Genomic DNA, 12,462 nt, shown 5'->3' with positions numbered 1-12,462 from the left:
CCCTGGCAGTATACGTGTCGTCGCTTTCTCATTCGTTTTGTTATTTTTGGGCTGAAAGGTACGCTGTTTTCTCGGGCAACTGCAAAGCCACAGCTTGTTCCGTTTCATTTCGAAGTTATCAATTGCACGCAAGCTGCAGCCCAATCAATAGGCAATTAACAAACAATTCATTTGCGAATTTCAGTGAGATTGTGCTTCAACAACAACACAAGAAAATGGCTCCACCACAGAGAATGCGCGTCGCTAACGAGAAGGCCAGCAAATATGTGACAATGCGTGGCAATGTACCCAAATCCTCGGTAAGTTTCGCTTAAAACTATTAATTGAAACTATTCTGATTGGGGAAAGTGGAGATAGCAGTAAAATTGCGATTAGAATTGCTCGATAATCAAATGGCGAAAAGTGCCACGCCGTCATTGATTTTATTATTGGTCATATGTATGCATGTTTGTATGTGTGCGGAGGCTGGCGTGTGTATGAGCGTGTTATCGGCACTTCTGGAAATTCTGATTAGATGTTGCCATCCCATCGACGATTTCCAGTAATCTCTTAATGCAATATACAATATATTCACCATACAAGATGTGACAAGACTAATCTGAACTTCTCTTTTTCGCAGAAAACGAAAGAGGGTCAATATCCGGTGGGTCCCTGGCTCCTGGCGCTGTTCATCTTTGTGGTCTGCGGCTCTGCCATTTTCCAGATTGTTCAGTCGATACGCGCCGCGTAAGGAAAGGCTTCACCTCGCATAAGATACACAGAGAGCAGGTGCATCTGGAGGAAGATAATAGACCTTTCCGGAACCTTCACTTGCTACTACTAACACCTTCCCTAGCTTAATAGTCCCCGGCAACATGTGCAACCAGAGGATGACCCCAAACAACTTGGCTTTATTATCGTTTCTGCAATATCAACTCCTATAAAACACATACAAAATTTAAGTCCATTTAAAGCATTTTGCATTAATTGATTTAACTGTAAGCTCTGCAATGTGCATTCCTGCAATTCTCTCCTAAGCAACTGAATAATGATCCCCGATCATTTATAGGCGATAAATGCATTTTTAAGATGCTTCTCGGCGCAGTTTTAAATAGTGCAAAGTGTTAAAGCGTTGTTTTCTAATGCAAAGACGAGTAGAGAAGAAACTATGAGTACATAACAATGATGAATATATGATAATTTTTTACCTAATCATATTTTGTTTTAATACTTTTATTTACATGTTGTGGTGACTTCGGGGGGAATGTGTTTAGAAAACCGTTAAATAATACTCAACAGGAAAATAAAAATACATTTTTGAATCGTACTATTCATGTCCAATCTGTAAGTTACATGGAATGTAAAAATGTAGTTTTATCTTCGTTTCGTGAGTGAGAACTCACGAGATATGCTCATCCCTATATGTGCGCATCCCTGGTTTTCTCCACGAATCAGCTGATAGACGCCAGTAGACCTCGCAAAATTAAACACTAGTTGCTATTAAAATGCATTTAAAAACACAAAATATTTAAAATAATTGCCAAGAAGCTAATGCGCCGCTTGTTTACATCGGTCAACGCCCAAATAATGTCGAAGAGCAAGGGGAAATCAAAGGCCGGCGTTGAAAGTGCGAAAAACGATGCAAAAGCGATGCCGGCTAAGGAAGCCAGTCCGATTTCAGTCGATAAGAGCGGCAATATATGCATACAAATCCTTGCCAAGCCGGGGGCTAAGCAGAACGGAATCACAGGAATTGGCTTTGAAGGAGTGGGCGTCCAAATCGCCGCTCCGCCCAGCGAGGGAGAAGCTAACGCCGAACTGGTCAAGTTTCTGTCGAAAGTTCTAGGTCTTCGAAAGAGCGACGTTTCTTTGGACAAGGGATCTCGATCGCGAAACAAGATAATAATGATAACCAAGGGAGTGTCCACGGTGGAGGCCATTGAGCAGCTGCTGCGCAAAGAATCCGATTCATAGATTGTTTATTCCCCCCAATAAATACTCGCTCAGAAGTTAGATTTTTAAAACACATTTGCTTGTTGTTTATTTGGTTTTATGTTTATCATCGATCGGGTCATCAAACCTTAATTATATATATACTCGATTCTTTATATAGCTCTACCAACTAGGGCGCGTATGTAGTCTTTAGTTTTTTACATAAATTACTTGGATTCTAAATTATAAGTTCTTAAAACGACAACTGCTCTTGAATGTTCTGTGAGAACCTAACCATTTAACGAGTTATTCCTGCTTTTTTATGAGTTAAGCGTATGTCTGTCGCTTATAACGCGGCAAAATGTTAATGAATACAAAATTTAACTCGGCCGTAGTAAACTCAGTATAAAAGTTCGAAACGCAAGTAAATTGTGTATGTGAATGCGAGTGATAGAATGAATTTTGGTTGTTTGTTTCGACTGGTCGCTTAATCGACCTCCTCCATGTGGGAAGCGTCCTCTGTGTCCTCAACCAGCGAGGGGGCATCTCCGGCGCTCTGGGCATCGTCGGTAGTCATAGGCTCGTCCTCGTCGATTCCCAAGCCCAGCTTGATCATGCGGTAGATGCGGCTGGCGTGCACCTGGGGGCTGTCCAGCGAGAATCCAGAGGACAGCAGAGAGGTCTCGAACAGCAGGATGACCAGATCCTTGACGGCCTTATCGTTCTTGTCGGCATCGGCCTTCTGGCGGAGAGTCTCCACAATTGGGTGATCGGGGTTGATCTCCAGCTGCTTCTTGCCGGCCATGTAGCCCATTGTGGCGGTATCACGCAGAGCCTGGGCCTTCATGATGCGCTCCATGTTAGCGGACCAGCCGAACTGCGAAGTGACAATGCAGCAGGGCGAATCCACCAGGCGGTTGGACACCACCACCTTCTCGACCTTGTTGTCCAGGATGGACTTCATCAGCTTGCACAGGCTCTCGAACTTGGCCTTGTCCTCCTCGCGCTTCTTCTTCTCGCTCTCATCCTCAGGCAGCTCCAGACCCTCCTTGGTGACAGAGACCAGCTGCTTGCCCTTGTACTCCTTCAAGTGCTGGATGACATACTCATCGATGGGCTCGGTCATGTAGACCACCTCGAAGCCACGGGCCTTGACGCGCTCCACGAAGGCAGAGTTGCTGACCTGGTCCTTGGACTCGCCAGTGATGAAGTACACGTGCTTCTGGTTATCCTTCATGCGCGACACGTAGTCGGCCAGGGAGCAGAAATCGTCGCCGGAGGCAGAGGTGTGGAAGCGAAGGAAGTCGGCCAACTTGGCACGGTTGTTGCTGTCCTCGTGCACACCCAGCTTCAGGTTCTTGCTGAACTGGTCATAGAACTTCTTGTAGTTCTCCTTGTCCTCGGTGAGCTCCTCAATCAGCTCCATGGTCTTCTTGACCAGGTTCTTGCGGATCACCTTTAGGACCTTGTTCTGCTGCAGCATCTCACGTGAGATGTTGAGGGGCAGATCCTCGGAGTCGACCACACCCTTCATGAAGTTCAAGTACTCTGGAATGAGGTCCTCGCAGTTGTCCATGATGAAGACACGACGCACGTACAGCTTGATGTTGTTGCGCTTCTTCTGGTTCTCGAAGAGATCGAAGGGCGTGCGACGGGGAATGAAGAGCAGAGCACGGAACTCCAGCTGACCCTCCACGGAGAAGTGCTTGACGGCCAGATGATCCTCCCAGTCGTTGGTCAGGGATTTGTAGAACTCGCCGTACTCCTCCTGGGAGATATCATCGGGATTGCGGGTCCAGATGGGCTTGGTCTTGTTCAGCTCCTCATCCTCAGTGTACTTCTCCTTGATGGTCTTCTTCTTCTTGGCATCCTTGTCCTTCTTGTCGGCATCCTCATCCTCGCCAACATCCTCGATTTTGGGCTCATCAGTCTCCATCTCCTTCTTCTCATCACCTTCCTTCTTCTCATCATCAGCCTCATCGTCGCTGACCTCCTTCTCGCGCTCCTTCTCTACGAGCAGCTTGATGGGGTAGCCAATGAACTGGGAGTGCTTGTTAACAATCTCCTTGATCTTGCTCTCCTCCAGATAGTCGGTCTGGTCCTCCTTGATGTACAGCACGATCTTGGTGCCACGGCCCAGGGGCTCAGAGTTGTCGGCACGGACTGTGAAAGAGCCTCCGGCAGAGGACTCCCACACGTACTGCTCGTCATCGTTGTTCTTGGAGGTGACAGTCACCTTGTCGGCGACCAGGTAGGCGGAGTAGAAACCCACACCGAACTGACCGATCATGGAAATGTCGGCACCAGCCTGCAGAGCCTCCATGAAGGCCTTGGTTCCGGACTTGGCAATGGTTCCCAAGTTGTTGACCAGGTCGGACTTGGTCATACCGATACCGGTATCAATGATGGTCAGAGTACCAGCCGTCTTGTTAGGGATCAGCTTGATGTACAGCTCCTTGCCAGAGTCCAGCTTGCTGGGGTCAGTAAGGGACTCATAGCGGATCTTGTCCAGGGCATCGGAAGCGTTCGAGATCAACTCGCGCAGGAAAATCTCCTTGTTCGAGTAGAATGTGTTGATGATCAGGGACATCAGCTGAGCAATCTCAGCCTGGAATGCAAAGGTCTCTGCTTCTTCTGGCATCTGCAATGGATTTACAAAATCATTAGGATTAGTTATAGTCTGTGGGTTCAACACTAAGGAAAAGCAGCTGCATTTTCAGCAGCTGCTCCGGTTTTATTCTTTTTCTTTCTTTCTCTTTTGCACATGCCTCATTTAACATGCGCATATACAAGTACAGTGGTGGTCAAAATTATAGCATTCACTTTGCAACCCGTAAAATGGAATTTTAATTTCAATTAGCCAACAGAATTGATTTTAAGTTGCAAAATAATGTTTTAAATTTAAATATTTAAATATAATTATGCAAATTGGGTCGGTTGATAATTTTTCTACCCCTGCTGTGTGCAAACTCGTGTCTGTGTGAGTGAGCATTGCATTGAAAATTCGTACTTCACCAAGGAAGTTTGTGGAAGCATCTAGAAGCCAAAGGAAAACTAATTCGCCTAGCAAGTTGCTAGTAGCAACCAACCAATTAAAATAGAGCAAATAGGATTAAAAAACCGATTTAACAGAATTTGCTTACTGACGCCACATTTTTACTTGAAAGTATTAGTCATGGGCGTGCATGTGTGCGTATGCGGCATGTGCAATTTAAAATGGGAATGCAAAGAAAGCACGTGTAATTGTAAATGAAGGACAGTAATTTATAATTAAAAAGCCTATTTGGCACGCTGTTTAATTCATGCTAAAGCATAGAAACCTCTAGAACATTCTCGAGCGGCAAATGTGATTTGCGCATTGTCACCCCCTAAAAAGAGCGGCATAATTCGATTTAGCGCTAAAAGACCATTGCATTAAACAAAAATTAATCTTGTATTCTATAAACCACATGTAATTGTAAATAAAGGACAGTAATATATAATTAAAAGGCCTATTTGGCACGATGTTTAATTCATGCTAAAGCATAGAAACCTCTGGAAGATGCGTCCAAGCGACAAAAAATAAAAGAAACCGGCATTTTGAGTTAATTTGCACGTTGCCACCTCTTAATTAATCAAAAAAAATTCTTAAACTTGGCTCCTAGAAATTTAAAATCAATATCTCACATTTGGGTCAAGAACATTCGAGATGCACAGGACCACGCAAAATGCACATTTTGGCCATAGCCACTGATAAACTATTCACTCTTTTCTTGTAATTTGCATTACTCACCTTGTATGTATGTTTTTCGTTCTATTCACAGAATAAAGGTAAAAATACAGATATTTTCACTTTGCTTTGTATAGAATTGGAAATTCACAAAACTTTTCAGACGCTGCTTGTTGTTACGACGCACACCGTACGAAATTTTTTTCAAGACTCGAACCGGCAAACGCCGCGCGTCTGCTTTTATAGAAAAACCCGACCCGAACTGGAAGTCTCTAGAAACTTCTAGAGGCTTCTGGATGCCAGGGATGCAACTTCCTGTGAATACTAGGGTAGATCAGTGTTGTGATACGGTCGAAAAGTGCGCAACCTGTGCGGGCGAATTCAAAAATTATACTGAACTAAGTTTGGTGGAAATTCGTCTAAGTGGTCCGAACGATTGAGCAAAGCCCACTGGGATTGCTTAAAACATTACAATTGGATATCAAAACGCCCACTAGGCTTATACTGTAATTAGGAAAATGGAAAATTTAATTGTTCCCAATATTATTTTACTTGTTTTAACAGTAAATAATAAACAAATCAGCTTATGACCTGTTAATTTTTATTTATATTTATGAATACTTTTCTCCACCAGACTATCGATATTTCCAGAGTTTCAGAGACTTGGTGGTGCAAGCTGGTTCCTCTGGAATAAACTAGTTCCATTTTAAGCGGACGGTAAAATTTGAAATCACTTGAGTGGGTTTGGGGAACAAAAATTGGAAAGTTTTTGTTGTAATTAGCTAAAAAGCAGACATTTCACATTCCGGAAAATAATTGCTTCTGTGCAAAACCTGCTACAAGCCCAGTCAAGTAAAAAATCTCTCATTAATTAAGAAGTGTCATATCGATCATTTGGTTTCGGTCAATTCTGTTATCGATGCCTCCCATCGATATCACCAGCTGACGCTAACACTTCCACCACTAATAACATAAAAGTTGTTTGCTTATATTTAAACAAATGGGCGGCACTAAGTGTTGTTTTCGTGATTGTCCGGTGGGTTCTAGCCGCAACCCCAATATGCACTTCTTCAAGTTCCCCGTTAAGGATCCGAAGAGGTTGAAAGATTGGGTCAGGAATTGTTCAAACCCTGACGTTTCAAATGCACCGCCGTCCAAACTGGCAGCCAAAACAGTTTGTGCCCGGCACTTTCGAGCGGAATGCTTCATGAACTACAAAATGGACAGACTCATCCCAATGCAGACGCCCACTTTGTTCAGGATCAACAGGGATCTGGCACTAGACTATGAAAATCTCGACCAGAACGGTGAAGCTCTTCTCGTGAAGTTGACGCCTCCAAAGCAGCAACACCTAATACCACCTAAAGATTTCGAGTGTCCTCTGGGATTCGTGGATGGTGAGACACAGAATTTGGATGTTGTTAAGAAACGAAATACAGTAGAGTTGACAGAAGAGGAGGAACCGCAAGGGAAAGACGAAGCCGACGAAGTGCTGGCTACGGAGCAGGAACAGCCGGTTGTACACACGGAGAAAACAACGGTGGCGCATAAGAGTTCTACAACATCAACAAGCGCTTCGGCTATGCCTCAAAACATTCTAGATATCATAAGTCAACTTCAGCCTTCATTGGGCATCAAATTGATTAAAAGACCAGTAAAGCGTCAATCAGGAAGCGAGAATGAGTTGTTTCAGCTTGAAGAGCAGCTCCCAAAAGAACAAACTGATGATACAAGCAAGATGCGAACAGTCACCAAGGAATCAGAAAAGCAAATTAAATCAAAAAGTTGTATTATTGACGTTATGAAAATGCCAAAGCTTGCCGATAAATGTCAAGAAAAGCAAGTGCCAACTAGAAAAGAGTACCGACCAATTAAAGGGACTGTGGTTAGAAAACGTGGGATGCAGGAGGCAGATGCTGATAGACTGAACGAAGATGAATCCACCAAGGAGCAGGCTAAGAAAAGGAAGCTACCCCAAGAAGCACAAAAGACTGACTCCCACGCTTCACCTGAGAACGGTACGATATTGAACCGATATACACAATTGCAAGAGAAATTCTGGGATGAGCAGAAGACTCCGATGTTGGAGAAACCCACCCAATCCATCCAAATTAATCTTAGTTCTAGCAAAGAAAATAGTCAGAGTGATTCCATTTCCGAAACCTTATCTGAATCTTTTCTAAACCTTGAAGAGAACATACCACTTAGTACTGACAGTGAGGACGAGTCTGAACCAGATGAAAAACCATCTTCATCGGAAGATGCCCATCGCGATAAGCTTCTTCAGGAGTACGATAAACTGCAGGCCGAGTTTGAAAAGCTGTCTGAGGAGAATGCCAAACTAAAACGACTGCAAGCGGAGTCCCCGTGGACTTCAGCTGCAATCAAACCCACTGCTCTTTCTCTAAGCAAACCCCAGCTATACATGGCAATAAAGAAATACGTGGGGCCCACGATGGCCGCATTGCTGCGCATGGAAATGTTCGGCGGCTCTGAGGAACGCACTTGGAAGGATGACGAGCGAGAGTTTGCCACCGAACTACTTCAACTGGGCGACGAGGTGTACAAGTACTGTTGCGACGAGTGGCGCTTCCGCCTGCCCTCGATGCGGATTGCACGCTCCTGGCTGGAGAAAAAAAATACGGAAAATTCGGAAGAGTTTCTAGACTTATAGTTTATTTTGCCATTATAGACTTGGCAATATAAGGGGTATTTTACTGATAAATTATTTTATATATTAGTTTTAAGCATAACATCAGTTCCGATGCATCTAATAAAGTAGGTGTATATAAAAAACGCTTTTAAATCCATTTACCCAAAACGAATTTTATTTAATAACAAAAGCAATATATTATTAGGCAAAATCATTTATTTATATCCAATAATTAGCGAGGCTAATTCAAGTGGCAGATGATGGAGTCATCAGTGGCCTTGGTGACGCAGATCTCCTGGGTGGAGGCGTCACAGAAGTAACCATCCGGGCAACTGCCCGTCACATTTGTGGGCGTTATGGCGCCAAAGCAGAAGGCGAAGGTTGAGCGCGAGGTGCAGGCGAAGGTGTAGTTGGGAGCACACTGGCCACAGCTATCAGTGTCGCCGCAACTGGCGGGATTCTCGCCCCTCTGGAAACAGATCACTGGCTGGTCCGTGCACACCAGGCCATCCGTGCAGACGAAGGTTTGGTTGGTATTCGGCTGAGTGGAGCCGAAGCACAAATTGTATGCGGTCTGGTTGATGCAGGAGGCTCCATTTGACTGGCATACATTACAGTCTGCCTGGATCCAAGCGATTGGAAAGGCCACCAAGGCAATCTGAAATGATATAAGGAATGTTGAGATACGACTTTGTGGCCACAAACCTTCAAAATCCAAAGGCAACTTGGTTTAAGAACTGTTTTAAGGGTTTCTTTAACTTACCAAACCGAGTAATTTGTACATCTTAACAACTGCGGGGATCTGGTGCGAATGATCAAGTGCCAAAGTGTCAGTCTTATTTGTACATTTTGGCAGCCGTGCCGAATTATGTTCTATGGCATCGTAAAATTTGGGAGCCTTGGGTAATAAGAATAGCTGGTTATCTTTTTATGGGCGCCAAGCAAACGCTAACTGAGGGTGTGGTCCGGCTTAGGCTCTATAAAGAGAATTGGCACTTGGCCAGCCATCACAAGTAAGTTGCTCTTCCCGGCAAACAGACAAACTATGCCAGCACAAATTAGCCTAAAGGTGAGTCAAGATAGCACTCAGCCAGAAGAAAGTGACCCATTTCGCATATTCCAGGTTCTCCTGCTCCTCTGGATTTCGAATGGTGCTCTTGGGCAGTCCGGTTGCTCCGACTGCTCCTTGACAAATGGACAATATGCGTGTGTCAGTGAAACCGTTTATGGGTTTTGCTTCGATCAAGGCACCGTGGATGAAAGTGCGATCCAAAGCTGTCGCGATGGGTACTACTGCGTCCTCGACGGGATCTGTGCACCCATGGCCTCAGCGGAAGTGAGATTTAGTTAGCTCCGTGGCGACTTGTCGATTCTCACACTTCTTTTTCCACAGCCGGCTTGTGTCACAGTCACGTCAACGGCCACAACGGATATAGTAACAGGTTGGTATATATAGCACATATCTCCTTTTAATGGGTTTATTGCCTTCGGTTTTCATTATCTTGTACTTTGAACTCTTGTACTTTGAACTCCAAGATTCGAGTACCCTAGAAACTACGGAGTCAACAGCAACCACCACAGCTGAAACTACCGATTCCACAGTGACTGAAATCCTAACAACCCAGTTCACCACAGATTCAACCACTTCTGAATTTTCTACAGATTCCAGTACCGATTCTACTACATCTGAGCTAACTACCGAATCGAGTACAGATTCTACTACTTCTGAAATTAGTACCGAATCGAGTACAGATTCTACTACTTCTGAAATTAGTACCGAATCGAGTACAGATTCTACTACTTCTGAAATTAGTACCGAATCGAGTACAGATTCTACTACTTCTGAAATTAGTACCGAATCGAGTACAGATTCTACTACTTCTGAAATTAGTACCGAATCGAGTACAGATTCTACTACTTCTGAATTTAGTACCGAATCGAGTACAGATTCTACTACATCTGAAATTAGTACCGAATCGAGTACGCATTCTACTACCTCTGCAATTAGTACCGAATCTAGTACAGATTCTACTACTTCTGCAATTAGTACCGAATCGAGTACAGATTCTACTACTTCTGAAATTAGTACCGAATCGAGTACGGATTCTACTACCTCTGCAATTAGTACCGAATCTAGTACGGACTCAACTACATCTGAAGTTACTACCAATTCGAGTACAGAATCAACTACATCTGAACTTACCACAGATTCAAGTACAGATTCCACCACATCTGCCACTACCACTGATTCGAGTACTTCGCCCACAACAACTGAACCATCTACCAGCGTTCAAACTACAGTACCTTCGGAAATAGATCCCAATGCCTATTGTGCAAAGTTGAAGAGCAAAGGATATTTCCGAGTTGAGACTGATACAACGTGTCAAATGCAAGTATATTATTATCAACTTCAAGATGCGTTGGCCTTAAGTTTTAGACTTTCTAGGTATGTCTACTGCTATAAATTGAGTCAGGATTACCTGGGCTGGCTATACTATTGCAACACCAATGAATACTACAATTCGGATACAGAGTCCTGTCAATCCACACGACCGAGCAACTGCTGAGCCTCAACGATTAAAGAAAGTTCATGCATTTTATATCCAGTTAACCATAAAGAATGATCCAAACGATTCTGTCTAGGATTTTGATTGGGAATTTGCCACTGGTTGCTTAGGTAATCGAAAAATATTTAATTTTTGGGTTTTAATGTAATAAATTAATAATACATATGTAAAATCTAGTGAATTACTATTCAAACGTATTTCTAACTAAGACTTTCTCATATTAGACACATCCCGCTGGTTTGCTGATAGTGCAGAATTTGAGATCGGCATCAAAGAATTGCCCGGTCTTGCAGCTTTTGATTAGAGCCCTCGTTGAGTCATTGACTTTATAACAATAGACGTAGCTGAAAGTGAATTTCCATTTAGTAGGTGATAATCCGTATAATCCGCCGAGTTGCTTACCTGACGCATGTGGAGTCATTCTGGTTCGCTATTATGACCGATTTATCCACATTCTGACACGCCTCATCCGCACTCCAGGTGCCCGCGTCCAGATCCTTTAGCGCAGGCGCGGCCCCGGCAAGCAGGCAGTGGACCAGGAGCTATTATGGGGTGGATTCTTTTGATTTGGGATATAGATCCAAGTGCAGTCCTTGCATAGTTACCAGTGATACAATTAGACTCGTCCACATTGTCAATTTAACCTTGCTACACTTCGCACACTGAAACCTTGGAGCGCCAAAGCGGCCTTTAAATACCACAGGATTTAATCTGTAGCATCGTTTATCTCGGTACGCTTTGGCAATGTAATTAATGTTTATTGCGTAGGTTTATTAATTTGTTTTGTCACCCGTTCTCGTACTCGTATGTACTTTGTTTATGGACTTCTCAGATATGTGCAAATTTCTGGGTAAACTCTGGGTGTTGTCAAGAACAATAATCCGGATGTTTTGAATATGTAGAAATGAATCTATTCGCTGAAAACCATATAACGTATAAACCATAAAACTTCCTACAAAAGCATTGCAATGCTATAATTTATTATTACTTTTTATTGGCATCAAGATTTGAAACATTTATAAGCTTTGGGTTCCAAGAAATTCAGATATAGCTCTAGCTTATTGGCGCTGCAGAAGTTCAAAGTGGCATGAAAGATGCCGTGGGATTTAGTTGGTTGGTGCCATTGCAGAACATTCATCTGGAACTTCAGACCGGCACATTTTCAAATTGGGATCAAAGTACTGGTTCACTTTGCAGCTCTTAATCAACGACAAAACTGATCCATTGACCACGTAACAATAAACGTAGCTGATAATGTATAATTTAAATATAATATAATTTTGGTTATTGTACGCCATAGACGTGACCTACGTTCTACAAGTTGGATCAGCCTGGTTTTCCATTATGGTGGTGGTTGTAACTTCGCTGCAGGCTTCTTCCGCACTCCAAGTCTTCGAGTTGTGGTCGTCAAACTCTGGAGCTGGCAAAGCCGTGAGGCAATGAGCCAGCAACTAAAATATATATGTACATATATTTCATTAGCACAGGTAAAAGATATTTTTAAAGACCTCACCAGTAAAAACATTATACGCAGCCACATGATTAGCTTAACCGCACTGCCTTTTGCTTTCTGAAGCATAAGAGCTCCGCGTGGCTCTTAAATAGTTACTGTAGTGGCCTGT

At 43.5% G+C, this 12,462-nt stretch overlaps 8 protein-coding genes across 11 annotated transcripts; 4 read left to right on the top strand and 4 right to left on the bottom strand.

Annotated features, from left to right (window-relative positions):
- Positions 1-3: 3 nt before the first annotated feature.
- On the top strand, positions 4-1,188 carry CG32276 (uncharacterized protein). 2 transcript variants are annotated; one of them, NM_167999.3, is made up of 3 exons: positions 4-58; positions 185-299; positions 620-1,188. In NM_167999.3, exons 2-3 carry the CDS (start codon positions 216-218, stop codon positions 728-730), a joined length of 195 nt encoding a protein of 64 aa, NP_728831.1. In that variant the 5' UTR covers positions 4-58; positions 185-215; the 3' UTR covers positions 731-1,188. The 2 variants fall into 2 exon arrangements, with proteins under 2 accessions (NP_728831.1, NP_728830.1); NM_167998.3 differs by having other exon boundaries at positions 4-299.
- A 231-nt stretch (positions 1,189-1,419) lies between these two features.
- CG14966 (uncharacterized protein) lies at positions 1,420-2,006 on the top strand. The gene has a single exon (NM_139527.3). It carries the CDS (start codon positions 1,531-1,533, stop codon positions 1,951-1,953), a length of 423 nt encoding a protein of 140 aa, NP_647784.1. The 5' UTR covers positions 1,420-1,530; the 3' UTR covers positions 1,954-2,006.
- On the bottom strand, positions 1,992-6,082 carry Hsp83 (Heat shock protein 83). Of its 2 annotated transcripts, none has more exons than NM_001274433.1 (2): positions 5,684-6,082; positions 1,992-4,552 (listed from the first exon to the last, which is right to left on the bottom strand). In NM_001274433.1, the coding sequence occupies exon 2, from the start codon at positions 4,550-4,552 to the stop codon at positions 2,399-2,401; it is 2,154 nt and encodes a 717-aa protein (NP_001261362.1). In that variant the 5' UTR covers positions 5,684-6,082; the 3' UTR covers positions 1,992-2,398. The 2 variants fall into 2 exon arrangements, with proteins under 2 accessions (NP_001261362.1, NP_523899.1); NM_079175.4 differs by having other exon boundaries at positions 5,684-5,835.
- A 477-nt stretch (positions 6,083-6,559) lies between these two features.
- On the top strand, positions 6,560-8,429 carry CG14965 (uncharacterized protein). The gene has a single exon (NM_139526.4). The coding sequence runs from the start codon at positions 6,621-6,623 to the stop codon at positions 8,292-8,294; it is 1,674 nt and encodes a 557-aa protein (NP_647783.3). The 5' UTR covers positions 6,560-6,620; the 3' UTR covers positions 8,295-8,429.
- CG14958 (uncharacterized protein) lies at positions 8,428-9,073 on the bottom strand. The gene is made up of 2 exons (NM_139525.4): positions 9,037-9,073; positions 8,428-8,931 (listed from the first exon to the last, which is right to left on the bottom strand). Exons 1-2 carry the CDS (start codon positions 9,055-9,057, stop codon positions 8,515-8,517), a joined length of 438 nt encoding a protein of 145 aa, NP_647782.1. The 5' UTR covers positions 9,058-9,073; the 3' UTR covers positions 8,428-8,514.
- A 230-nt stretch (positions 9,074-9,303) lies between these two features.
- On the top strand, positions 9,304-11,026 carry CG42525 (uncharacterized protein). 2 transcript variants are annotated; one of them, NM_001274432.1, is made up of 5 exons: positions 9,304-9,342; positions 9,397-9,609; positions 9,667-9,715; positions 9,936-10,662; positions 10,720-11,026. In NM_001274432.1, exons 1-5 carry the CDS (start codon positions 9,319-9,321, stop codon positions 10,838-10,840), a joined length of 1,134 nt encoding a protein of 377 aa, NP_001261361.1. In that variant the 5' UTR covers positions 9,304-9,318; the 3' UTR covers positions 10,841-11,026. The 2 variants fall into 2 exon arrangements, with proteins under 2 accessions (NP_001261361.1, NP_001163335.1); NM_001169864.1 differs by having other exon boundaries at positions 9,810-10,662.
- On the bottom strand, positions 10,945-11,488 carry CG14957 (uncharacterized protein). The gene is made up of 3 exons (NM_139524.3): positions 11,446-11,488; positions 11,243-11,382; positions 10,945-11,184 (listed from the first exon to the last, which is right to left on the bottom strand). The coding sequence occupies exons 1-3, from the start codon at positions 11,470-11,472 to the stop codon at positions 11,061-11,063; spliced, it is 291 nt and encodes a 96-aa protein (NP_647781.1). The 5' UTR covers positions 11,473-11,488; the 3' UTR covers positions 10,945-11,060.
- Positions 11,489-11,805: 317 nt separating this feature from the next.
- On the bottom strand, positions 11,806-12,387 carry CG32284 (uncharacterized protein). Its single transcript, NM_167997.2, has 3 exons — positions 12,354-12,387; positions 12,152-12,291; positions 11,806-12,088 (listed from the first exon to the last, which is right to left on the bottom strand). Exons 1-3 carry the CDS (start codon positions 12,378-12,380, stop codon positions 11,947-11,949), a joined length of 309 nt encoding a protein of 102 aa, NP_728826.1. The 5' UTR covers positions 12,381-12,387; the 3' UTR covers positions 11,806-11,946.
- Positions 12,388-12,462: the final 75 nt, after the last annotated feature.

This window comes from Drosophila melanogaster, chromosome 3L (genome assembly GCF_000001215.4).
Source record: "Drosophila melanogaster chromosome 3L".
NCBI lineage: Eukaryota > Metazoa > Arthropoda > Insecta > Diptera > Drosophilidae > Drosophila > Drosophila melanogaster.
This window is presented reverse-complemented; position numbering and strand designations above follow the sequence as displayed.

What these genes read in the sequence shown, in the direction of transcription:
- CG32276 (NM_167999.3), top strand. Translation starts at nt 216, where the DNA reads ATGGCTCCACCACAGAGAATGCGCGTCGCTAACGAGAAGGCCAGCAAA. An exon ending in GCAATGTACCCAAATCCTCG is followed by an intron (nt 300 to 619) that starts GTAAGTTTCGCT and finishes TCTTTTTCGCAG; the next exon opens with AAAACGAAAGAGGGTCAATA.
- CG14966 (NM_139527.3), top strand. Translation starts at nt 1,531, where the DNA reads ATGCGCCGCTTGTTTACATCGGTCAACGCCCAAATAATGTCGAAGAGC.
- Hsp83 (NM_001274433.1), bottom strand. Translation starts at nt 4,552, where the DNA reads ATGCCAGAAGAAGCAGAGACCTTTGCATTCCAGGCTGAGATTGCTCAG.
- CG14965 (NM_139526.4), top strand. Translation starts at nt 6,621, where the DNA reads ATGGGCGGCACTAAGTGTTGTTTTCGTGATTGTCCGGTGGGTTCTAGC.
- CG14958 (NM_139525.4), bottom strand. Translation starts at nt 9,057, where the DNA reads ATGTACAAATTACTCGGTTTG. An exon ending in TGTACAAATTACTCGGTTTG is followed by an intron (nt 8,932 to 9,036) that starts GTAAGTTAAAGA and finishes ATATCATTTCAG; the next exon opens with ATTGCCTTGGTGGCCTTTCC.
- CG42525 (NM_001169864.1), top strand. Translation starts at nt 9,319, where the DNA reads ATGCCAGCACAAATTAGCCTAAAG. An exon ending in CAGCACAAATTAGCCTAAAG is followed by an intron (nt 9,343 to 9,396) that starts GTGAGTCAAGAT and finishes CGCATATTCCAG; the next exon opens with GTTCTCCTGCTCCTCTGGAT. An exon ending in ACTGATACAACGTGTCAAAT is followed by an intron (nt 10,663 to 10,719) that starts GCAAGTATATTA and finishes TAGACTTTCTAG; the next exon opens with GTATGTCTACTGCTATAAAT.
- CG14957 (NM_139524.3), bottom strand. Translation starts at nt 11,472, where the DNA reads ATGTGGACGAGTCTAATTGTATCACTG. An exon ending in CGAGTCTAATTGTATCACTG is followed by an intron (nt 11,383 to 11,445) that starts GTAACTATGCAA and finishes ACCCCATAATAG; the next exon opens with CTCCTGGTCCACTGCCTGCT. An exon ending in AATGACTCCACATGCGTCAG is followed by an intron (nt 11,185 to 11,242) that starts GTAAGCAACTCG and finishes ATTCACTTTCAG; the next exon opens with CTACGTCTATTGTTATAAAG.
- CG32284 (NM_167997.2), bottom strand. Translation starts at nt 12,380, where the DNA reads ATGTGGCTGCGTATAATGTTTTTACTG. An exon ending in TGCGTATAATGTTTTTACTG is followed by an intron (nt 12,292 to 12,353) that starts GTGAGGTCTTTA and finishes TATATATTTTAG; the next exon opens with TTGCTGGCTCATTGCCTCAC. An exon ending in GCTGATCCAACTTGTAGAAC is followed by an intron (nt 12,089 to 12,151) that starts GTAGGTCACGTC and finishes ATACATTATCAG; the next exon opens with CTACGTTTATTGTTACGTGG.